This window comes from Cynocephalus volans, chromosome 11 (assembly GCF_027409185.1).
Source record: "Cynocephalus volans isolate mCynVol1 chromosome 11, mCynVol1.pri, whole genome shotgun sequence".
NCBI classification, from domain to species: Eukaryota; Metazoa; Chordata; class Mammalia; order Dermoptera; family Cynocephalidae; genus Cynocephalus; species Cynocephalus volans.
In genome coordinates this window covers 17,315,937-17,340,606 of record NC_084470.1, presented here as the reverse complement: position 1 = coordinate 17,340,606, position 24,670 = coordinate 17,315,937, and the positions used below count along the sequence as shown (strand labels likewise).

General features: G+C 35.3%; 1 protein-coding gene across 5 annotated transcripts in view; it reads right to left on the bottom strand.

Annotated features, from left to right (window-relative positions):
• The window catches only part of XRN1 (5'-3' exoribonuclease 1), a 132,801-nt gene that overhangs the window by 76,331 nt on the left and 31,800 nt on the right, over window positions 1-24,670 (bottom strand). For all 5 annotated transcript variants that reach the window (XM_063114404.1, XM_063114400.1, XM_063114401.1 and 2 more), the window contains exons 16-20: window positions 14,389-14,558; window positions 13,101-13,221; window positions 12,905-13,003; window positions 9,981-10,084; window positions 7,662-7,793 (exon numbers count right to left, since the gene is read on the bottom strand). In XM_063114404.1, the coding sequence (XP_062970474.1) occupies window positions 7,662-7,793; window positions 9,981-10,084; window positions 12,905-13,003; window positions 13,101-13,221; window positions 14,389-14,558 (626 nt within the window). The remainder of the gene's footprint in view (window positions 1-7,661; window positions 7,794-9,980; window positions 10,085-12,904; window positions 13,004-13,100; window positions 13,222-14,388; window positions 14,559-24,670) is intronic.

Here is a 24,670-nt window from a genome sequence, read left to right as displayed (position 1 = left end):
GAGGGTCTTTGTCATGAATGAGTGCTGAACTTTATCAAATGCTTTTTCAGCATCTATAGAGATGATCATATGGTCCTTGTGTTTGAGTTTATTAATATGGTGTATCACATTTATTGATTTGCGTATGTTGAACCAACCTTGCATCCCTGGGATGAATCCCACTTGATCGTGATGAATAATTTTACGTATGTGTTGCTGTATTCTGTTTGCTAGTATTTTAGTGAGGATTTTTGCATCTATATTCATCAAGGATATCGGCCTGTAGTTTTCTTTTTTGGTTATATCTTTCCCTGGTTTTGGTATCAGGATGATGTTTGCTTCATAGAATGAGTTTGGGAGATTTGCGTCCGTTTCAATCTTTTGGAATAGTTTGTAAAGAATCGGTGTCAATTCCTCTTTGAATGTTTGGTAAAATTCTGCTGTGAATCCATCTGGTCCTGGGCTTTTCTTTGTTGGGAGCCTTCTAATAACAGCTTCAATCTCCTTTATTGTTATTGGTCTGTTCAAATTTTCTACGTCTGCACGGTTCAGTTTTGGGAGCTTGTGTGTGTCCAGAAATTTATCCATTTCCTCCAGATTTTCAAATTTGTTGGCGTATAGTTGTTTATAGTAGTCTCGAATGATTCCTTGTATTTCAGATGAATCAGTTGTAATATCACCTTTTTCATTTCTAATTTTTGTTATTTGAGTCTTCTCTCTTCTTTTTTTTGTTAGCCATGCTTATGGTTTGTCAATTTTATTTATCCTTTCAAAAAACCAACTTTTTGATTCATTGATCTTTTGAATTGTTTTTTGGTTTTCAATTTCATTCAGTTCTGCTCTGATCTTAATGATTTCTTTCCGTCTGCTAACTTTAGGTTTGGATTGTTCTTGTTTTCCTAGTTCTTTAAGGTGAAGTGTTAGGTTGTTCACTTGCCTTCTTTCCATTCTTCTGAAGTGAGCGTTTAATGCAATAAATTTCCCCCTCAATACTGCTTTTGCAGTATCCCACAAGTTTTGGTATGATGTATCATTGTTTTCATTAGTTTCAATAAATTTTTTGATTTCCTTTTTGATTTCTTCTTGGACCCATATGTCATTAAGTAGAATGCTGTTTAATTTCCATGTGTTTATATAGTTTCCAGAGTTTTGTTTGTTATTAATTTCTAGTTTTAATCCATTGTGGTCTGAGAAGATACATGGGATAATTCCAATTTTTTTGAATTTATTGAGACTTGATTTGTGACCTAATATGTGATCTATCCTGGAGAATGATCCATGTGCTGATGAGAAGAATGAATATTCTGAGGTTGTTGGATGGAATGTTCTGTAGATATCTGCCAATTCCAATTGGTCTAGAGTCCTGTTTAGATCTTGTGTTTCTCTACTGATTCTTTGCCTAGATGATCTGTCTAATATTGACAGTGGGGTGTTCAGGTCCCCTGCTATTATGGTATTAGTGTCTATTTCCTTCTTTAGGTCTAATAGAGTTTGTTTTATAAATCTGGCTGCTCCAACATTGGGTGCGTACATATTTATGATTGTTATGTCTTCTTGATGCATCAGTCCTTTTATCATTAAGTAGTGTCCCTCATTGTCTCTTTTTATGGTTTTTAGTTTAAAGTCTATTTTGTCAGATGTAAGAGTAGCTACTCCAGCTCGTTTTTCTTTTCTGTTTGCATTGTAAATCTTTTTCCATCCTTTCACTCTTAGTCTGTGTGAATCTTTATGGGTGAGGTGGGTCTCTTGTAGGCAGCATATAGTTGGGTCCTCCTTTTTGATCCAGTCAGCCAGTCTGTGTCTTTTGATTGGGGAGTTTAAGCCTTTTACATTAAGAGTTGTTATTGAAAGGTGTTGATTTATTCCTAGCATTTTATTGGTTGTTTGTTTGTCTTAGGTGTCTTTTGTTCCTTGCTTTCTGATTTACTGTTTGGTTTCTGTGTTTGTTGGTTCCTTAGGTTGTAGATAGTGTTTTTGTTTGCTTGTTTTCTCTTCATGAATGCCATTTTTATTATACTAGTGGGTTTTGATTTTTCTTGGGTTTTTATGGCAGTAGTAGTTATTTTTCAGGAACCAAACCCAGTACTCCCTTGAGGATTTCTTGTAAGGGTGGTCGTGTGGTAGTGAACTCCCGCAGTTTTTGTTTGTCTGAGAAATATACTATTTGCTCTTCATTTCGGAAGGATAGTCTTGCAGGGTAGAGTATTCTTGGCTGGCAATCTTTGTCTTTTTAGTATTTTGAAAATATCATCCTATTCCTTTCTAGCTTTTAGGGTTTGTGATGAAAAGTCTGATGTTAGCCTGATTGGGGCTCCCTTATAGGTGATTTGATGCTTCTCTCTTGCAGCTTTTAAGATTCTCTGTTTGTCTCTGAGTTTTGCCAATTTGACTATGACATGCCTTGGAGAAGGCCTTTTTGGGTTGAATACGTTTGGAGATCTTTGAGCTTCCTGGATCTGAAGATCTGTGATTTTTCCTATACCTGGGAAGTTTTCTGCCACTATTTTGTTGAATATGTTTTCAATGGAATCTCCATTTTCCTCCCCTTCTGGAATACCCATGACTCGGATATTTGAGCACTTAAGGTTGTCTGATATCTCTCTCAGATTTTCTTCAATGTCCTTGATTCTTTTTTCTTTCTTTTTGTCTGCTTGTGTTATTTCAAACAGCCCATCTTCAAGTTCAGAGGTTCTCTCTTCAACTTCGACAAGCCTGATGGTTAAACTCTCCGTTGTGTTTTTTATTTCGCTGAATAACTTCTTCAGTTCAGCAAGTTCTGCTACATTTTTTTTCAGGACATTGATTTCCTTGTATATTTCCTCTTTCAGATCCTGTATACTTTTCCTCATTTCATCATGATGTCTAGCTGAGTTTTCTTGTATCTCATTCAGTTTCCTTAGGATTATCACTCGACATTCCTTGTCAGTCATTTCAAGGGCTTCTTGTTCCATAGGGTCTAGAGTTTGAGATTTATTAACTTTTGGTGGTGTACTTTCTTGATTTTTTGTATTTCTGGTATCTTTTTTTTGATGTTTATTCATTGTGGCAGAGGGTTTCACAGTCCACCGGTTTGAGACTAATGACTAACTAAGATGTTGCTGTGGTTGCCAATTTCGTATGGCTACCTCCGTGACTGCTCAGTTGGCCTCTAGTGCCTCGTGTGTATGGTTGCCTCGGGTCTTGGGCCTTTCCGGGGAGCCACCTTTCTGGTCAGCTTGGACTCTGCTGGGCTGGTGGATCATGTACCACAGGGTGTGTGATCTCTGTTGAGCTTTCACTTCCTGTGCAGGACGTCTCCCTGTTCCGTGTGCTCTGGCCCAGGCTGTTGGATCGTGCAGTGGCAACCCCACAGGGTGTGTGGTTTCTGTCGAGTCTCCGCCTCCCTGGCCGCACGTCTCCCCACTCTGTGCGCACTGTGCTGGGCTGGGACGTGTCTTCTGCAACCCTCGTCTATCAGCTGGGCCTTCAAGACCCTGCTCGGCATCGCCTTGCCCAGGAAGTCTACTAGGTTTCTGCTAGGCACAGACGTCCGGTCACTCTGGGTGCCTTTGTAGCACTGTGTAGATCTTTCTCGGGACTTTTTCCCCTTTGTATCCCCCCGGCACAGACCGAATCTAGCGCCCACCTGCAGCCAGCTCTCCGGCAGGTTCAAGTGGACCTGGGAACTCTCCTACCACACTGTTCCCAACTAGAAATTGGTTAGGCTTTTTTCCAAACTGGTGGCCGCAGAGATGGTACCTGCCTCCCAGTAACAGGAAGTTTACCGGGGGCCGGAGTCCAGGGTGTGGTGGAGTGACAGTTGGCCCGCCCGTACTTCCTTGCCCTCCCAACACTGGCCGGGGACGCCCCACGCCACCAGCCCCGCCAGAGAACCGCGGAGGGAGTGGGAGGGGAGGCCGGCCCGCAGGCTCCGGAAAGCCCCGCACCCGGCCAAGCAAGTGGGAAGGCTCAGTGACGGCAAGCCGGTCGGAGCTGCCAGCACCTGGGAAAATGGAGGCAGCCCTGGGGCAGTGAGTGAACCGGTGATGCAGGCGGGAGCCGGGTGGGCGTCAGCCCCCCGAACAGGGCTGGGCCAGGGGTCACTCACAGGGCTGTGCCAGGTCTGGCGCTCACTCTCTGCCTCTGGTTTGTCGCCTTCCCCGTTCTCGGCCGCTGCCGCCTCGGGCTGTTCAGTCGTTCCCGTGGCGCGGCTCGGGCACTCCCAGGAATCTTCTTTTATGTCGGCCTGAAACCTCGAATCCTGAATAGGGCCGCTGGCCACCTTCAGTGCGGCCCCGGCCTCCGGGATCCTGCCTGCATCCGCAGCAGCCCTGGCGCCGTGTTCCCTGTTTATGTCAACAATTTTTTGAGATGCTCAAGGCATTTTGCTTACTGACTTTATGGAGCACCAAAGAATGATAATATGTGCATATTATGAGAGTGTTTTGAGAAAGCCAAAGCTTTGGCAGAAAAATGCCTGGGAAACCTTCCCCACAGAGTTCTTCTCCACCATGACAATGTTCCTGTTCATTCTTCTCATCAAACAAAGGCAATTTTGTGAGAGTTTTGATGGGAAATCATTAGGCATCTACCCTGAGTCTTGATTTCATTCTTTCTGACTTCTTCTGTTCCTAATCTTAAAAAATCTTTAAAGGGCACTCATTTTTCTTTAATTACTGTAAAAAGGACTAATGTAAAAATTGACATGGTTAAATTCCCAGGACCCTCAGGTCTTTAGAAATGGACTAAATGGCTGGTATCATCACTTACAAAAGTGTCTTAAACTTTATGGAGCTCATGTTGAGAAATAAAGTTTATATTTTTAATTTCTATCTTTTAATTATATTTTCCATGAACATTTTGAAGTCCCCTTGTATAAATGAGATAATTAATAGGTTCTACATTCTTGCTGAAGAAGTCTTAGAGCTAAGAATGGTATGTACAAGCACCACTCTTACTTGTTAGAGCCATGGGATCCTCACCTCATGCTACTGACATTATAATGTATGAAATCACAAATAAGTAAACCCTCAGGGGTAGAGCAACAGTGGTCTAGTGTTTACCTTGGAAGGCAGACTATGGAAGAGCCTGAGAAGTACGAGAGGATGGAACAAAGAGTGAGATGATATGAGGGAGGAATACGGTGGTAAAGAAAAGCATGAGAGAATGGTCACCAGAATAAATAAACCTAAGTGCCCAAGAATCCACACAGCCTTGTCTATCCACCTTGGCTGACGAGGTTAAATAAAAGAGCCCGAATTGGCAGACACTAGAAATCATTCTCTTGTGTCAACTAGCATGCATTGCTATCAACTACAGCAGTCTTCTGCCTTGATTGTTCTCTCTGCCTTTTGCTGCCATCATAGAAGGTCAAACCCATTCAAAAAGGGAAGAATAGATAGAATAAGAGGTCAAGATCTCTTGGTCGCCTTCACAGCTAAACTTTTTGAAGGAGTTGTCAATTGCTACTGTGTCTCCATTTCTGTAACTCTCAATCATTCCTCCACCCACTCTAGTTTGGCTTTCAGCCCCATTGCTCAATCAAAACAGCTCTTGCTTAATCTCTTCAAAACATTTGACTTGGCTTATTGCCTTATTCTTGAAACACTCTCTTCTTTGACTTACACGATGTAACTCTCTCATGGCTATTCCTCCTACCTCTTAGGTTGCCTCTTCCCTTTTCCTTTGTTGCCCCATCTTCAATACTTACTGCTTTTCATCTTGCCTTAGGGACTTTACATGCAAGTCTTCCCTCATTCTGAAACACACTTCCTTTCCACTCTTTGCTTAACTCTGACTCTACATTCAGATACAGTTTAAACAACACTTCCTTGGGAAAGGTTTCCCTAACTAAGGGACATTCCTCCCTAGCTAAATCAAATCCATCTATTATATGGTCTCAGAGCACCACCCCTTCAGGGCAATTACCATAGTTGCAGTCTGACCAAATATCACACAACACCTTGTTTATCTCCCATCTACCAGCTGCAAGTTTCATGAGTGTAGGAACTATATGCTTTTATTCATTATGGTATCTACAGTGTCTATTACTGTACTTAATACATATCAATATATTGATATTTATATGCCAATAGGTTGAATATATGAATGACTAAACTCTTTATCTGAAGTACTTTGAATGAGTTTCTTTTTACTTCCAAAGAGTCTTGACTAAAACAATGCCTATTCATTCCAACATATAATTACTGAGTACCTAGGCACTAGCCAAGGAATTAGAATAAAGTGGTGACAAAAACAAATATGTTCCCTACCCTTATGGAGCAAACTATCTAAGGAAAGAGCTATTAAATTAATCATAGAAATAAGTTTATTATCATGATTTTATTTATGTGCTATAAAAAAAAATTCAAAATGGTATGACCTATGACAGGGGTATCTAATGGATACAAAACATGTTGGTAGGCAAAAATGTGTTCTAATTCCATCTCTTGAGAGCTGTGTTTATCTCCTTTAATGCTAGACAGTTTTTTCATGGTTTTTGTACATTTTCCTTGTTTATTTATCTTTAAATAAGGATATCATGGCCTAGTATTAGCTCTAAAATTATGAGGAGTTTTCTTGAATTCCCCACAAGTTTATCAATGGATGTTATTACAGTTTAAACATGAGGGCTAATGGATGTACATTTATAACACCATTTCATGTACCACTAGCAGTCTCTATTGTTCTGCTGTGGTTTTGGAAATTCTAGTGTTTGGATGAATAAAGAGAGGTACTTAACTTAAAAGGAGGGATCACAGGACACAAAGCACTCTGTGATCTTGAAAATCAGCATTCCAAGGAGGGCCAGCTTCTGTTTGGTTGTACAGACTTTGCATTTCTAAACCCAGGGCATATGGAAGTAGGGTGATGTGGGGTGGGGGTGGTGGGGATGGGGTGAGGATGAGGAACAAAAGAGGATCTTCTTTTCCATTTTCATTACTACATGTGGCCAGGAAATTCAACGGCCTTATGCTTACTGAAAATAGTTCTCAAAATCAGGTAATATATTTTGTTATTCAAGTATTAAGTGATGTGTCATTTCATTTTTTCCTGTACTTCATGAATTGTTTTAGTGACAAAATGGGCCAGGCTATAACTGCTGCTAACCAGATGTTATTTTAAACTAGAACTCATTACTTGCTTGTAGTGCATTGAATTGTCCCCCCAAAACTCAATGAAGCTTGAATTGTGTCCCCCAAGTTTTATGTATTAGAAACCTGGCCCCCACAGTGACTGTTAAGAGGGTGGGACATCCCATTATGGTAATTGAAAGGTGGAGTCTTGAAGAGGTGATTGGATTGTAGGACCATGCAGTAGTGAATGGATTAAAAATGGTAGTCAGAGGCATGGTTCTGAGGGCTTTAAAAGAAGAGGAGAGTCTTTCTCTCTCTCTTGCTCTCTCTGCTTGACCATCTTGCAATGTGAGACCCCTGCGTCACTGTTGCCACCACCAGATGAACTTTGGACTTCCCAGCCTCAAAAACTGTAAGCAATAAATTTCATTTTCTTTGTAAATCACCCAGTTTCAGGTATTTTGTTATAAGCAACAGAAACAGACTAATACATTGCTTTAGAACGTAGGGTGAAGAAGATGTCTGTATTCAGAGTAACTGCTATGTTAAGTGGAAAATAAGTTGGAGGCTGAGTACATTAAAATGGATTCTAGTTCTATGATATTAAATACTTTTCATGATACTCACTGTTCTGAAATGCCTTGTACTTCTTTTGTCCAGTTAGATTGTTCTTTATCTCCAAGATGGACCACTTTAGATGGTGGAGCAGTTCTTCCTGAATAAAGTTTCTGTGTTCCTGGAGGTTCTTCCAAATAAAACCTTAAATATTAAAATAAAATACAAATTATATAACCAAAAACTTGTTGTTTAATACAGAGTTCCAGCAGTATATGTCTTCAAAGTAAAAAAAATTCCTACATGGTAGAAAAGCAAAAATAAAATAAAATAAAAAAGGCTTTTTAAAAAAAATTTAAAAGCAAATTGCTATTTTTTTCTTTAAGAAACTAAACATATAATACAAAAATAAAAATTTTTAGAGTTAAAAAATATTCTCAAATTCAATATAAAGTATGTAATAGTACCTATAATTTTTGCCAAAAAAGTTTAACAAGAATTGAATCAGCCACTAGACTTAACTTCTAGTTTATACGAAATATGCAAGATGGAAGACCAAGTTAAGGGACATTAAGAGGAAACCACAGAGCAAATCCAAAATTCTAGAAAATAACTGGCCTGGATGCTTCAAAAAGGCAGGAAAGTAAGTTCAGCAAAGTCTTGGGATATAAAACCAACATACGAAAATCAATCATATTTCTATATAATAGCTGGGGAAACAAATTTAAAATAATAACATTTATAGTAGTGCCAAGAAAAATTAAATCCTTAGGTATAAATCTGACAAACATGAACATGATCTGTATGATGAAAAAAACAAAACATTAATGAAAGAAATCAAACATCTAAATAAATGTAGAGATATACTGTGTTCATGGAATAGAAGAGTCAATGTAGTAAAGATGTCAAATCTCTCCAAATTGATCTATAGGTTTAATACAATTTCTATCAAAATCCCTCCAAGATTTATTTATTTTAAAATTCATGTGTAAAGGCAAAGGACCTATAATAGGTAAAACAATTTTGAAAAAGAAAAACAAGGTTGAAGGAATCATTCTACCTGATGTTAAGACTTATTACACAGCTACAGCAATCAAGACAGTGTGGTATTAGCATAAAAACAGACATACAGACCAACGGAACAGAATAAAGAACCCAGAAATAGACCCACACAAATATACCCAAGTGACTTGAAAAAGGTGAAAAAGCAATCCAATGGAGGAAGAATAGTCTTTTCAACAAATGATGCTGGAGCAACTGAACATTCATAGACAAATATATGAAACTTGATCTAAGCCTCATACCTTATACAAAAATTAATTCAAAATGGATCAATGATTTAATGTAAAAGGAGGAAAAAACACAAAACTTTTCAAAGAAAATATAAAAGAAAATCTTTGGGATTTAGGGCTGGGTGAAGAGTTCTTACACATGACACCAAAAGCATAAAGAAAAAAAATGATAAATGGGACTTCAACAAAGATAGCAGAACTGAATTTTGATGATTAAGAAGGAATCCTCAAGATTTCATATAGAAAAGCATATACCAACAAAGGAACAAAATCATACTGGCATTGACTTCTCATCAACATTACATGACAGAGCACATTTGTGAGATACATGCAGAGCTCTAAGAAAAAAGGAAAAAGGACTGGGCCTCTAAAATTCTAAACCTATGTAGAAAGAAAACAAAAAAGATATCTTGGACATTTAATAACTCAGAAAGCATAACATCCACCCTTTTTCTATAAAAAAAAAATTTACTTCAGAAAGTTCTACCTACATGAAAAATAACAAAAGAGCCAGAAATCAGGAAGACAAGGTTTACATGACATAATGGTAGAAAAATGATGAAGACTAATGTCTAAATATTCACTGATAAAAATGATTGTGAACCTGAATAAAATATTAAGGAATTATGTTAGAATAGAAGATACAAGTTTAAAAAAAAATTAATATATTATTTAAATGAAACCTGGGAGGGGCAAGGTAAAGGTAAGGTTACATATGTTATTAATTTTTGTCAGAAAGAGAAATATATTTGCTAAATGATATATATAATGATAACCTATATATGTAATAATAATATATATATATATATATATATATATATACTGCTAGAAAAGAATTAGGATACAGAAATTCCAAGCTAATAAAAGGAAAAGAAAGAAAATAGAGAAAAATAACATATGCATCTAAAATATTTCTAGGGATGTACAATACAATAAACCATCAATAGAGGTCGAACTTTGTTGTGATTAGAGGACTTTAATTTTCGCTATAGAGTGTAAATGTTCTTAAAATAATTTGATCAGTTAAAAAAATGAATCAATGAAAGCCATCAAGTAGCAAAGCAAATATAAATTAGAAAAATTATAAATCAAATCTTACTTTGTTTCTCCATCTGATATAGCTACAACTCGAGCTTCTTCAAGGTGAGGCCAATTAACAAAGACAGACTTTCCAAGCACCGATGAAGCTACATCTTCTATACTCTAAAAGTAAAAGCAGAAAAGTTCATTCATGTTTCAGGTCCAAGAGAAAACTTTACACAGGCAAAATTTTGCACTCTCCATTCAAATTTTTTAATTTCTAAAATGAACAAGTTGGATTAGTTGCTTTACAATATTCTATCCAGTTGTAAAACCCATGATTCCACTAATTAGAATGATTATCTTGCTTATTTTTCTCATGGTAACAGAAAAGTGAAAAGCACAATAGAAATGTCTAGAAAATGGCTCTTCATTATCTCATTTCAAATGATTAGATATTTAAAACAGTATCGAAGAAATCTGGTCTCATTTCAGTTTGTGGCAGTTATATAATAAAAAAAGAGCACTAAACTCAAAGTCAGGAAACACAGGTCCAAATTTAGGTTTTACCTCTTTTCAGCTATAGAATTTTAGGCAAATCATTTAATCTCACTGAATCTCAGTCTTTTTTTATGAGAAGAAATAACATCTACCTTACAATGTTGAGGATAAAAGAAAATAATATATACAAAAGCTTTTGTAAATTGTAAATGTTGTACAAATGTTCTGTATGAAATAATACCTTAAGCAAAAATTCTAGTTTTAAAAGGAAACTATTATCCAATTCAATTTATACATATAGGTAAGTCAACAATTTTGTGGTAGAAACTGAAAGTTAAATATAAATTTTCATCCATCTTTTTTCTATTTATCATCTTTAATCATTATTAACAAATACTTCCTTAACAATTAGTGATAACTATTTTTAGGCTTTTTTGGGGTAACTTTTAATTTTGATATTTAGACATTTCTTAATGTGAACATACAAAACAATAATGATTCAGTTAAATAAAACAAGTCTCAACATTTAGAACTAGGCTCTCCCAATTATCCTTTTTCCTTCTATACATCTATTTTTCTAATTTCATTTTCTCACCCTTTCCTTTAGTTTTTAAAGAAGAATTTGTCTTCCTTTCCCAGATTAATTCTTTCATTTAAGCCCTAGATGAGGCACCTTATTACCTCAAATGGGTCTTGTTATCATAAACATCCTTTCCCTCTACAGTGGCCTTAAGACCTCCTTTCTCCATTAGCTCTACTTTTCTACTTTTGTATGGATTTTGCTTGATGAGCTGCCTCTTTTCAACCCATAGTTATGTTTTTAGCCCTCTTTCCAAGGCTCGAACAAGGCTTAATACTTGCTCCCTCTACTTCCTACCTACCTAGTCCCAGCCTAGTCCTTAGGAATTAGACTTCTGCCTCTACCAGTCTACTGGAATGGAATTCTCAAAGGCCAACACTGATGTCCTAATGGACAAATTCACAGACCTTGTTTTAGTTATTTATTCTCCTTCAAACTTGTTCAGCATACAGTCCCTGCTCCATGCTTCTGTGATATTACTTAACCTGGAAATCATTCTTTCTTACCTTTCTGTCCACTATGTCACTTTTACTGGCTTCTTTTCCACCCTTTATAACTTTGGGTATTTCTTTATGCTGAGACCATGAACATTCAGGGTACATTTTCTTCAGGGAAATGAGTCTCAAGGCCTCAGCTATCAACTGTCTGTTGATGACTTCTATATCCCAATCTCCCTCCAATCTCTAGCTCCAAGTATTTAACTGTATATATGTAGCCTTTCCAAACTAAGGTTTTTCATCTGAACCACAGAACACAAAAAAATAATTTGACTATTTTCTCAATTCTTCCAAGGATGGTATATAAGTAGTACCATTCTAAATTGAATGCACCAAAGATAAGTTAATTTATTACATGTAATAAATGACTTAGGGCATTAGGGCTTCTATCTCTTGTAAAACAATGGTTAAGAAAGGCTGGCAGGGCAGCTTCTGTTAAACATCCTAGTACCACCTTAAAATTTCATCATTACTTATCAACAATCCCCTTAAACCAGAAACTTCCTTATTTTAACTTTTCTAGTCCAGTAAACTACAATTATTTTCTAGTTAATTGGCCTGGATATTTCAATGTTATATTTACTATTTTCTTCCTCTTTTCACCCCCTATATTTGAACAACAAAACTTGTCAGTTTTTCTTAGTCTTATTCATTTAGATCTATTGCAGCTTCCAAAATTTGTCCTTATCACCTAATGCTATAACCTCTGAACTTGCACGCTTTCCCATTTTCTTCCATTTCTCTGTGCAGTTTAGTATATTATACTGCCATCAAATTAATCTTTATGACAATACCACTTTCAAGAAACAGTCATTGAAAACAAAAAGTCCAAAATCCTTAGCCTGGTATTCAAGGTCCTTCATAATCTGGCCTCAATCTGTTTTTTTCAACCTTATCTTCCACTATTTCCCAACATAAAATCCTCTGCTTCAGTCAGGTTTATCTATTCTTTCTCCTCAAATATATCATATTTATTCTAAAAAAAGACCAAGTATTAAGAAATATTTCAGACACACAAAAAGGTTAAAAAGAATAAGATAACGCTATCATATTTATTTTTGACTAAAATTCCCAGCTCATGATATGTCTTTCAACTATAATGCCTTTCCCTTCCTTTTTTCCTCTTTGTCCTAATATGTTTTTTAGCACCCAGTTCAAGCCTATTCTCATCTACTTAACCTCTGGCTTGCACAGCTCATCTTCTTGCAAAACTCCCAGAGCATTTTTTTGCTCATTGTATCACAATTACACAGGTTCTTAAACTATTGTCTAATTTGTGTAAATGTTTCTTTGCTTTATTCTTATTTAAGCCACGAACTTCTGAAGTTACAATATGTAATACCTCTTTGGTAAACACCTCCGCAACTATGAACAATTTTATGCATAATAAGCACCTAATAAATGAATGATAAATAAAATACTTACAAGTTCATCTGGTTCTGCATTCACTAAGACTTCCAACATCATGTTTTCTCCACGACTGCTTTGCTGGAATACCTGAACACCACTTTTCTTCAAAAAAAACTTTAAAAGAATTCAAAGATTTTTATTTTAACTCTCTCTTTATAATCACTTCACATCTAATAAAGTGAAAAAAATTCTGAACTAAATAGCCACTGACTTTGTGTTTGATATGTTTCAGAGTAGGAAATCCACAGAAATATAATGCCTTCTGGTTAACTCTGGTTATTTTGTTCTTGTTTATATCAACACGCCAAGCATCTAATGATATTATTTTGTACCTAGAAAATAAATCAAGGCATTAAATTTAAAATTCATACACTACAAGCAACTACGGTTTTTCAGCTTTTCCTTGAATATTTCATAAGGGTCAACCTTGCCTTTAAAGAAGGAATGATAATTAGTCCTTTAAGAGAAAGAAAATATGGAGTAGGACAGCCCAGTTTCTCTGTTGTTACGGGACCTGACACAACCAGGCCTGTAGCTTACTAAGTAGAAGTTTTTCTCCATTCATTGAAAATAAAACTAAACGGGGCCAGCCGTGTAGCTAAGTTGGGTAGAGTGTGGTGCTGATAACACCAAGGTCCAGGGTTTGATCCCTGCTCTGATCAACCACCAAAAAAAAAAAAAAAAGATAATACAAAACAATATAATTAATTTTAAAAATAAAGGTAAGTTACAAAGCATAACAGAAATCTCTATACCCACCATGTTCCAAAACCCAGCATGGAAAATAAACTTTTTTTCTTTTGGCAGCTATTTGTTTTGAGGATCCGAACCCTTGACCTTGGTTATAACACTGCACTTGAACCAACTGAGCTAACATGCCAGCCCCCAAAATAAACATTTTATAATGTCTATTTCATCCTCTTTGCTTTAATGAAAGAAAAAATTGTAACTGAGATATGTTCACTTTATTTGCAACTAATTGCCCCCTAGGTACATTATTTGCAGGGAAGATAGAAAAGAGAAAAAAGAAGGAAGCCATTTTAATGAGAAAAAGAAAGAAAACATGTATTTGAGGCCAGAAAACAGAGAAGCTCTTTTGTTTCTACTTTTCTTCTTTCTAGGTGGGTGGTTGAGGGTATGAGAGGCAAAGTCATATCATATCAAATAATGTTGAGACCACAGATATTGACAATGGAAACAAAAATTCACACATCCTCTTGAGGGAGACAAAGGGCAGAGATATACACTAGAGAGAAAAAATACAAAACAACTTTAACAGAAGAAGGAAATAGAGAAGCAGAATCTAACCAAAGCAGAGAATTATAGAAACATGTGAGATGTTATGATCCTTAGCTAGTCAGATGTAACTCATTAACTATTATATGACCATAACTATCACAAAGTATTTGTTAATTCTCTAAATAGATGTTCAAAGCTTTTTTTGTGGGGGGTGTCAGAGGGCTCTTTTGTTGTAGTTGAAAAATTACCAATAACATTACCTTGTACAACATCGTTCTACGGCAGGAAACTTTTCTGGCCATGGAGAGGGGTAGGTGAATTCTGTGTCTCTATCATACCAGCACATTAGGCACTCACTATGTTGGTTTCTTTTCCTCTCTTCCTTTTTGAGGGAGTGGTTACATGTCTCCATGGCTTCCAACAATCGCTTCTGAATGTAAAGATTAAAGACAAAGTTTAAAAGTATAAAAATTCTGTAATGTCAATATACAAAATAAATCTTTTCCCTCTATATACAGAATCACTATTTGTGTTCCTGAAAAACAAAATCCCAACTCTTTGTGATTTCAGTGAAACTTTTTTTTTTCATTGAGAAGTGTTCATTTTTTTCATTAAAATCAATGAAACTCTTTTCAATTTCATTAAATTAAAAAAGTAATGTGCTATTAATTGTTTCAAAGGGCCCTAGGATATTGTTGCTACTGCAAATTCCTTTAAAGGTCCAACAGCAGCCACTACAATACGGATAAAAACAGCAGCAGTGAATCAAATTTTAAATGTGAATTTTCCATAATTATATCATAATTCATAGAGTATTAATATCTTTACAAATTCTGCAGTGGTACAGCGATGTCCATCTTTCCAAATTAACTTATACATTTAACATAATTCCAATCAAAATACCAACAGTTTAAAATATTGTTTTTTATTAAAAAAGACAAAATGATGTCAGTGTTCATATGGAAGAACAAATGTATGAACAGAAAAAAGCAAATGGAGACTTGTTTTAGCAGATTCCATTACTTTTTACAAAGCAACTGTAATCAAAATACTTGAGTAATGACACAAGAGACCTACAGACCAGAAGAACAGAATTGAGTTGAACAGATCCAAATCTATGTCAAAATATAATATTTCAGATATTTAAATAATAATGTTGTCAAAATTAGCTACTCAGCTGAAAAAAAAGCCTGTACACTTCTCAACTTCACACCATATATAAAAACAAGTATCAGAGTAGTAAAACAATAAAAGCATTGGAAGAAAATCTAGGAGAGTACTGATGAGAAGTGATAAACTCTTATTTAAGATAGGAAAAAAACCTAACAACCTTAAGAAAAAAGATTTGTAAGTAAAAGAAAATGTATGTGACAGAAGATGGCATACACAAATCAAGAGACAAACGTGACAAGGGAGAATGCAATTCCTCATATATAAAGTTGCTAAAAAGAAAAAGAAAAAAACAGGAAGAGAAATGGGGGAGAGAATATACATAAAGAGGCAATTTATCAAAGAGAAAATGCAAATGGCAAACATACATAAAAATGTACTCAATAAAAACAGACATACAGACCAATGGAACAAAAGAGATAGCCCATAAATAAAGCCAAGATTTACAATCAATTGATCTTTGATAAGGGTGTCAAGAACACACATGAGGAAAGGAAAATCTCTTCAATAAATAGTGGTGGGAAATTGGATATACACATGCAGAAAAATGAAACTGGACCTTATCTTATACACAAAAAATCAAAATGGATTAAAGACTTAACGATAAGACCTGAAATTGTAAAACCAATAGAAAAAAAACAGGGAAAAAGCTTCTTGACATGGGTCTGGCCAATAATTTTTTGGATGTGACTGAAAAAGCACAGTCAATAAAAGCAAAAATAGACAAGTGCGATTGCATCAAACTAAAAAGCTTCTTCTGCACAGCAAAGGAAACAATCAACAGGGTGGAGAGAAAAGCTATGGAATAGAAAAAAATTTGCAAACCATATATCTCTCATAAATTAACATTAAAATATATACAGAAATCAAAATAAATATAAATATTGACATCTCAACAGCAAAAACAAAAAACAAAAAACAAAAAAACCTGATTAAAAAAGGGCAAAGAACCTGAATAGACATTTCTCAAAAGAAGAAATAAAAATGGCCAATGGGTATACGAAAAAATGTTCAACATCACTAATCATCAAAGAAATGCAAATTCAATAAATCTCAATGAGATATCACCTCATACCTGTTAAAATGGCTGTTATCAAAAAATATGAAAGATAAATGTTGGCTAGTATACGGAAAAAAGGAAACCCTTTACCTTGTTGGTGGGATGGTAAATTATTACAGTCATTATGAAAAATGGTATGGAAGTTCCACACATAATTAAAAACAGCACTACTGTTATGATCCAGCAATTCCACTACAGGGTATATATCCAAAGGAATTGATATCAGTATGTTGAAGAGAACTCTGCACACCCATGTTCACTGCAGCATTATTTACAATAGCCAAACTATGGAATCAACCTAAATTTTCACCAACAGATGAATGGATAAAGAATACGTGAGACACAGACATACAAAGACACACAAACACATACACACAATGGAATACTGTTTAGCCTTAAAAATGAAGGAAATCTTGTCATTGGTCACAACATGGATGAACCTGGAAGACATTATGCTAAGTGAAATAAGCTAGACACAGAAAGACAAATACTGCATGATCTCACTTACATGTGGAATCTAAAAAAGTTGAACTCACAGAAGTACAGTAGAACAACTATTGCCAGGGACTGAAGGGGTGAGGGCTATGGAGAGATGTTGGTCAAAGAGTACAAAGTTTCAGTTATGTAGGATGAGTAAGTTCTGGAGATCTAATGTACTACATGGTGACTACAGTTAATAATACTGCATTGTACATGTGTAATTTGCTAAGGGAGCAGCTCTTAAGTGTTCTCACCACACACATACAAAGAAGGTAACAATGTGAGGTGACACATGTTAATTAGCTTGTTGCAGTAATCATTTTACAATATATCCATCTGTCAAAACATCACACTGTATACCTTAAGTATGTATCACTTTTATTTGTCTATACCCCAATAAAACTGGGAGGAAACCTACTCCTATTAGGGGTGAGGGAAAAACAAAATTGAATAATAATAAAATGGCATTCTTCATCAACTGATTGGCCAAAATTAAATACAGCTATAATATAGAGCATTGGAGAAGAAGCAGAGAAGTGGGCACTCAAATACTGCTGGTATGAATTAGACCAACCTTAAAAGATGATCTGGTAATATATATTAAAACTAAAAATTTATATTCCTGTTAACCAAGCAATCCCACTTTTGGGAATCTACCTTATAAAAATAAAAGCTCCAATACATAAGAATGTATAAACAAACAAAAAGAATACACAAAAGCACTTCTATCATAGCACTGTGTACAGTAGCAAACAAACAAACAAAAAAAAGAATTACCCTGAATATTCATCAGGGTGATGGTTGAATAAATTATGGTACATGAATACTACAAAATATCATGCTGCTATTAAAGAAGGGGTTAGAAGGGTTTGGGTCCTCGTACCACCCAGTCACCTCCCCACCCCCAAAAAAGAATGGGTTAGATTTCTATGTACTAACCTGGATGGATGTCCATGATATTTTTATTATTAAATAAGAAAAAGCTGTAGAATAATATCTACACATCCCATTAAGAAATAAAACAACTTTCTTTTTTTTTTTTTTTTTTTTTTTTTGTCCTTTTTCATGACCGGCACTCAGCCAGTGAGTGCACCGGCCAGTTCTATATAGGATCCGAACCCGCGGCGGGAGCGTCGCAGCGCTCCCAGCGCCGCACTCTACCAAGTGCGCCACGGGCTCGGCCCTAAAACAACTTTCTATGGATATAAATAAATTATTTATGTTTCTATGACTATAGTAGGACTTAAGGAGGCTGTTAATATTATCTCAGAAAAAAGGTAATAACTAAAGCAAAGTAAAACAAATAAGCAAATGCCCAAGACAGCAAATATGAAGTAAACTATTTACACACACACACACACACACACACACACACACACACACACACACACACACACACACACATACATATCACTACCACCATCGTCATGAATAAATCCACTCTTACATATAAAACCTTTTACCATTTGTATTAAAGAAAAAAGAAAACAATTCTTTAATTTCACAGCAAATACTGTAAGTTTCTGAGGAAGACAGATTATATAAACTTCTTATTTGTAAAGTTAGAAAAAAAGTACTTATAAATATGCTAAAGAGCACTGTATATGCACCCAGCCTTTAGCCTGGCACAGAGAAGATATTCAACCAATATTTGCTGATTGAAGATATCTTGTCACTCTTTTCCTTGACTAGACACACCATGGAGTAATGTTGCCAGTGATAGGACTTCATGCTGGACAAGTGGTGATGGCCCTGTTAGACTTTTTTTAAAAAAAATAATTTTTCACAAGAAGTTGCAAAATTAGTACAGAGTATTCCTATGTACTTTTCACCTGGCTTTCCCCAATGATAACTTATATCATCAACGATATCTTATACATAATTGTAGTACATTATTTAAACCAATACATTGATATTGGTACAACACTATTAACTAAACTACTAGCTTTTATATGTGACTTTTTGCTTGGTGTACAGTGCCATGGAATTTTTATCATATGTATAGATTCATGCAATCACCACTAAAATCATTACACAGAACTGTCACATCATCATAAAGAAGCTCACTAGTGTTACTCTTTTATATAGTCACCTCCTATCTCCAACTTTAATCCCTGGCAACCACTTACATGTTTTATATCACAATAATTTTGTTAATTCAAGAATATTATATAAATGAAACCATGCAGCATGTAACCTTTTGAGATTAACCTTTTTCACTGAAATTAACTTCTTCCATCCAAGTAGTTTATATCAATCGTTCTTTCCTTTATTGCTGGGTAGTATTCCAATATATAGATGTACTACAGTTTGTTTACCCATTCATCCATAGAAGGACATTTGAATTTTTTCCAGTTTTAGATTCTTCCAAAAAAAAAGCCTGCATGCTATCTATGACTGACAAATGAAAAGTAGAAAGTCTCAGATCCTTCACAGCAACTTGGGAAAACTATGAAGGACCATTCCAGCTTCAGAGAGACCTGTAGGGTCAGCTCAAATCTTTTTTGAGACAGCATTGTAGCCCAACCTCTCTTTCTGACCAATCTTGTTTCCTTCTCTCCCATACATCTTAAAGAGTAAGGTAAGAGCCCACATAGGGGAGTCAAGAGCCTAGGAAAACTAGACTGCAAAGCCACTCCCAGGCAACACATTTGGGCTCTAACATTTCCTGCCCCTAGAGTATAAGTCCTCAACAGTGTGCTATTCAGGTGGATTTCAGAATTGCTATGGATCACTTTTACGTATCTCTTATTCCTGCTCTTTTTGACAGGAGTCACTTATTTTGGTTATCCTATCCTCCTCTCTCCATTATATACTGGGAATTTGTGGGGGTGAGTGGTGCAGACAACTTGCTTTTCTAATTTACAAGTCTTTGAATTGAGAGAGCTATACCCAAGGAGCTGCATTTGAGGAACCTCATCCACATCTGGACCTGATTTAAAGATGAGAGTCTGGACTTTGAGCCTGATGCTATAATGAGATGAGATTTGGGGGGTAGGTGGTCAGTGTGTTTTGTATTTAGATGGCATGTGAATTATTTTGTCCAAAGAGCAGAACGTAGAATATGATTTGCAAAGATGGCTGCAGTAATTCCTCCTCTCCCAGTTTGTAAGACCCTTTAAATGAGGAAAGGTAAAGTCTGTTTCTCCACCACTTAAATCTGGGTTGGTCTTGTGACTTGCTTTATTAAAAAGAATGTAGTGAAAGTGATGCTATACAACTTCGAAAGCTCAAGAGGCCTTGTGACTTGTTTTCTCCTTACTGGAACCCAAGATCACTATGAGAATTAAACCTGGGTTAGCTTCCTTGAGGGTGAGAGATCATGTAGAGAGAGGCCTCAGCTCACAACCAAAACCATCCACCAATCATAAGAATGAGGCCATCTCAGACAACCAGTTCCAGCTGAGCCAAAGATAACTATGATGCTTGAGTGACCTCATGTGTGATCAGCAAAAGTACCAATTAGCTGAGCCCAGTCCAAATCGCTGACTCACCGAATTGTGAGCAAATAAGATGACTTTAAGCCATACCTACTTCCCATTATCTTCAACTCCCCCATTCTGCAAACATACACAAATCAGCTGGAACAGTGATAAAAAAGGATAGATGTGAAAGGAAGCCTGACGTTCAAGCTGAAAAGGTGCTGTGTGTGTGTATGTGTGTGTGTGTGTGTGTGCGCAGAGACAAGAAGCTCACACCTGTAGGTAAGCTCTCCCTGCCCCTGATACCAATAAGTTGGAGCAATAATTCTCCATAAGGCACATACGGGTCTCTCAGATGCAAAAATTCTAACATGTATTCCAATCTGGCAACTTCCACCACCCATTACTTTCACTGACTATCTTGTAACAGAAATTTTTTTTTTCATATCTTACATATCTACCTTCAGGTACCTTACCTTCTTGTATAAGTTCTGAGCTTTTGCTTCCAAGAAATAAAGAATGTGGTAATTCTGCTGGTTACAAGTTTGTTTCAGTGGTATATCATAAAGTAATCTTTTTGAAAACATTTAAAATGTCATGTAGGTGTCTAAATTTGAATTAAAATTACTTTTACGCAATGAACTAAAGTGATAACTGGATGAACAGTACTAACCATCCGAACTAAATTTGCACACATGCAGGCTATAATGACTTAAACAGTTTAGTCTTCTGTCTGATGGCTGGCAAATGTTTTTTACATATAACAAGCATTGTTATTTAAAAATTAGTAAGATGTGAATAAATATTTTCCTCCACTTCATAAGAACATAGTTTTTTTTTTTTTAAAGGAGAAGGCACTTTTTTATTAAAGCATAATTTATATTCGGTGAAATTTATAGACCTAAAGTGTATCTTGGCTTACTTGGGTGTAAGCCAAGATATAGAACATTTTCATCATCCCAGAAAGATTCATCATGCCTTCCTAGTTAATCCTTTTCCCCTACCCTGCCCACCAGGAAACCAGGGTCTGCTTTCTTCTTCAAAGATTAGTTTGTACTCTTGTGCCTTTTGCTCAGCATAATGTTTTTGAGGTTCTTCCATGTATCAGTAGTCCATTTTTTTTTTTTTATTGCTGAGTAGTATTTCATTATTTGGATATACCACAATTTGTTTATCCATTCTCTTGTTGATGGGTATTGGGTTATTTCCAGTACTTAATTTATGAATATTCTTGTAGAAGACATTTTTTTAAAATGTACTTTCCCCCTCCTCTTGATAAATATCTAAGAATGGAATCACTGGGCCCTAAGGTATGTGTACATTTAATTTTATGAGAAACTGTCAGACAGATATGCAAAGTGCTTGTACCATTTACACTTCTACTATCAGTGTATGAAAATTCCAATTACTCTACATACTTGCCAGTACTTGATATTGTCAGTCTCTTAATTTTTCTCCATTCTACTGGGAGTGTAATAAAGTGGTATCTCATAATGTTTCAAATTTACATTTCCTTTACAGCTAATGATGCTGAGCACTTTTTAATGTGCTTATTATTTGTATATCTTACTTTGTGGAATGGCCCTTCAAATATTTTGTCCATTTTTAAAATTGGGTTTTCTGTCTTTTTACTATTGATTTCAAGGAATTGTTCATGTACTTTGGACATTAGTCCTATGCACACATATGTTCTGCAAATATTTTCTCCCAGTCTATGGCCTACCTATTCTTTTCTAACAGTGTCTTTTGATGAGCAGAAGCTTTTTTAATTTTGGTAAAGTCTATTTGCTTAATTCTTTTCTTTCATGATTAGTGCTTTCTCAGTCTTGACCAAGAGTTTCTCCTAAGTTTATTTCGAGAGATTTTATAGTTTTAGCTTTTATGTTTAGTCCTATGGTGTATTTTGAATTAAGTTCTGTGTATGGTGTGAAGTACGGTTAAAGATTCACCTTTTTCCACATATTTAGCCAGCTGTTACAGCACCAATGGTTGAAAAGCTGTTTCTTTACCCACGGAATTGCTTTGGTACTTTGAAGATAAGTTAACTGCACAAGTATAGATCTTTGTGTAGACTCCTCCTGTTCTGATCTATTTGTCTATTGCTACATCAATAACATTGTCTTGATTATTGCAGTTTCACGGTAAGTCTTGAAATCAGGTAATGTAAGTCTTCCAACATTGCTGTATTCTTTTTATGGACTATTTTGGCTATTCCAGGTTCTTTACAATTTTATAAAAACTTTAGAATCAGATTTCTAATTTCTACACACAAACTTGCTGGAGTTTTTCACTGGGATTATGCTGAGTTTAAAGATCAATTTGGGAAGAATTTACATCTTAATATTAAGATTTCTAACCCTTGAATGTGGTATGTCCTTCATTTATTTAGGTTTTCTATCTCTCAACACTGTTCGCAGTTTTCAGGGTAGAGGGCTTGCACATATGTTATTAAATTGTAGATGTGTGTTTTATATTTTTTGTTGCTATTTTAAGTAGAATTTAAATTTTTTTCTACTTAAAAAATTTTGTATTTTCCAATGGTTTTCTTGCTAGTAAATGGAAATACAATTAGTTTTTGTACACATTTTACATCACATGACCTTGCTAAAGTTACCTATAAGTTGTAGCATCTTTTTTGGAGATTCCTCAGAATTTATACATAGATAATAATGCCACCTGCAAATAAAGACAATTTTACTTCTTTTTTTCTTTGTATTTTTGAGTTAATAACCTCAGTTCCTATTCCTTTCTAATCTGCATGCCTTTTACTTCTTTTCCTCAACTGAATACGCTCCAGCACAAAATAAGAGAGAAGTGGATATAATGAATATCCTTATCCTAGTCTTGATATTACCAGGGAAAATGTTCATTCTTTTATTATTAAATATGTTTTTAGCAGTACAATTTTTTATATGCTCTTTATCAGGTTGAGACAGTTTCCAGTTATTCCCAGTTTGTTGAACATTTCTATTAAAATTGGACGTTGAATATTGATAATGTGGTGAATTACACTGCAAACCAACCTTGTATTTTTAAAATAAATCCCATTTGCTCATGAGTATTATCCTTATTATATACTGCTGGATTCCATCTCATGTTATTTTGTTGAGAGTTTTTGCATCTACCTTTAGGAGGGATATTGGTCAGTAATATTCTTTTCTTATAATGCCATCACCCAATTTGGGTAGCTAGAATATGTTGGTCCAATAAAATGTGTTGAGAAGCAAATTTTCCCTTTTCTATTTTCTGAAAGTTGTGTAAGATTGGTATTATATCTTCCTTAAATTTTTGCTAGAATTCACAAGTGAAGACATCTGGGCCTAAAAGATATAGAACTACTCAGATGTTTACATTTCTTTCTGTCAGTTTTGCTAGGTTGCGTCTTTAAAGAAATGTGTTCATTTTATCTAGGTTGTTGAATTTGCCGGCATAAAGCTGTTCATAATATTCCTTAACTATCCTATTACTGTGTGTAGAATCTATGGGATGTCTCCTCTTTCATTCCTATTACTGGTAATTTATATGTCCCGTCACTCTCTCTATTTTTGGTTTTTTACTTTCTTGATCTGTCTAGCTATCTAGGATTTATCCTTTCTATTAATATTTTCAAAGAAACAACTTTTGGTTTCACTGATTTTTCTCTACTGTTTATTTTCTATGAATTTCTGCTCCTATCTATTATTTCCTTCATTCTGCTGTATTTTAATTATTCAGATCAAAGTATTTTCTAATTTCCCTTTTAATTTCTTCTTTCATCCATAGGTTATTTAGAAGTGTGTTATTAACTTTCAAAATATTTGGGGATTTTCCAGATCTTTGTTACTGATTTCTAATTTAATTCCATGTGGTGAGAGAACATTCTCTATCTGATCCTTTTAAATTTATTAAGACATGTTTTATGGCTCAGCAAATAATCTTGGTGAATGTTCCTTATTCACTGAAAGAGAATGTGTATTCTGCAGCCTGTTTTGTGCAGGGTTCCATAAGTATGAATGAGGCTGAGTAGGTTTACAGCATTTTCCAATTCTTCTTTACTCTCACTGATTTCCCATCTTCTTGTGCTATCAATTCCTCAGATAAAACTGTTGAAATTTCCAATTATAATTGTAGATTTGTCTATTTCTCCCTTCATTTCTGACACATTTTGCTTTATATATTTAAAGCTCTGTTATTAGGTACATATGGTTTTAGGATTTTTATGTTTTCTTGATGACTCTTTTATCAGTATGAAATAACCCTCTATATCTCTGGTAATAACTCCTTGCTCTGAAGTCTACTTTGTCAAATATTAGTAAAGCCACTCCAGCCTTATTATAATTAACATGCTTAGAAATTTTGATGCACATAATGAAGAGAACAGTTAAATTTCATTAACAAAATATAAATGGTGATTAGAACCCATTGCTCATT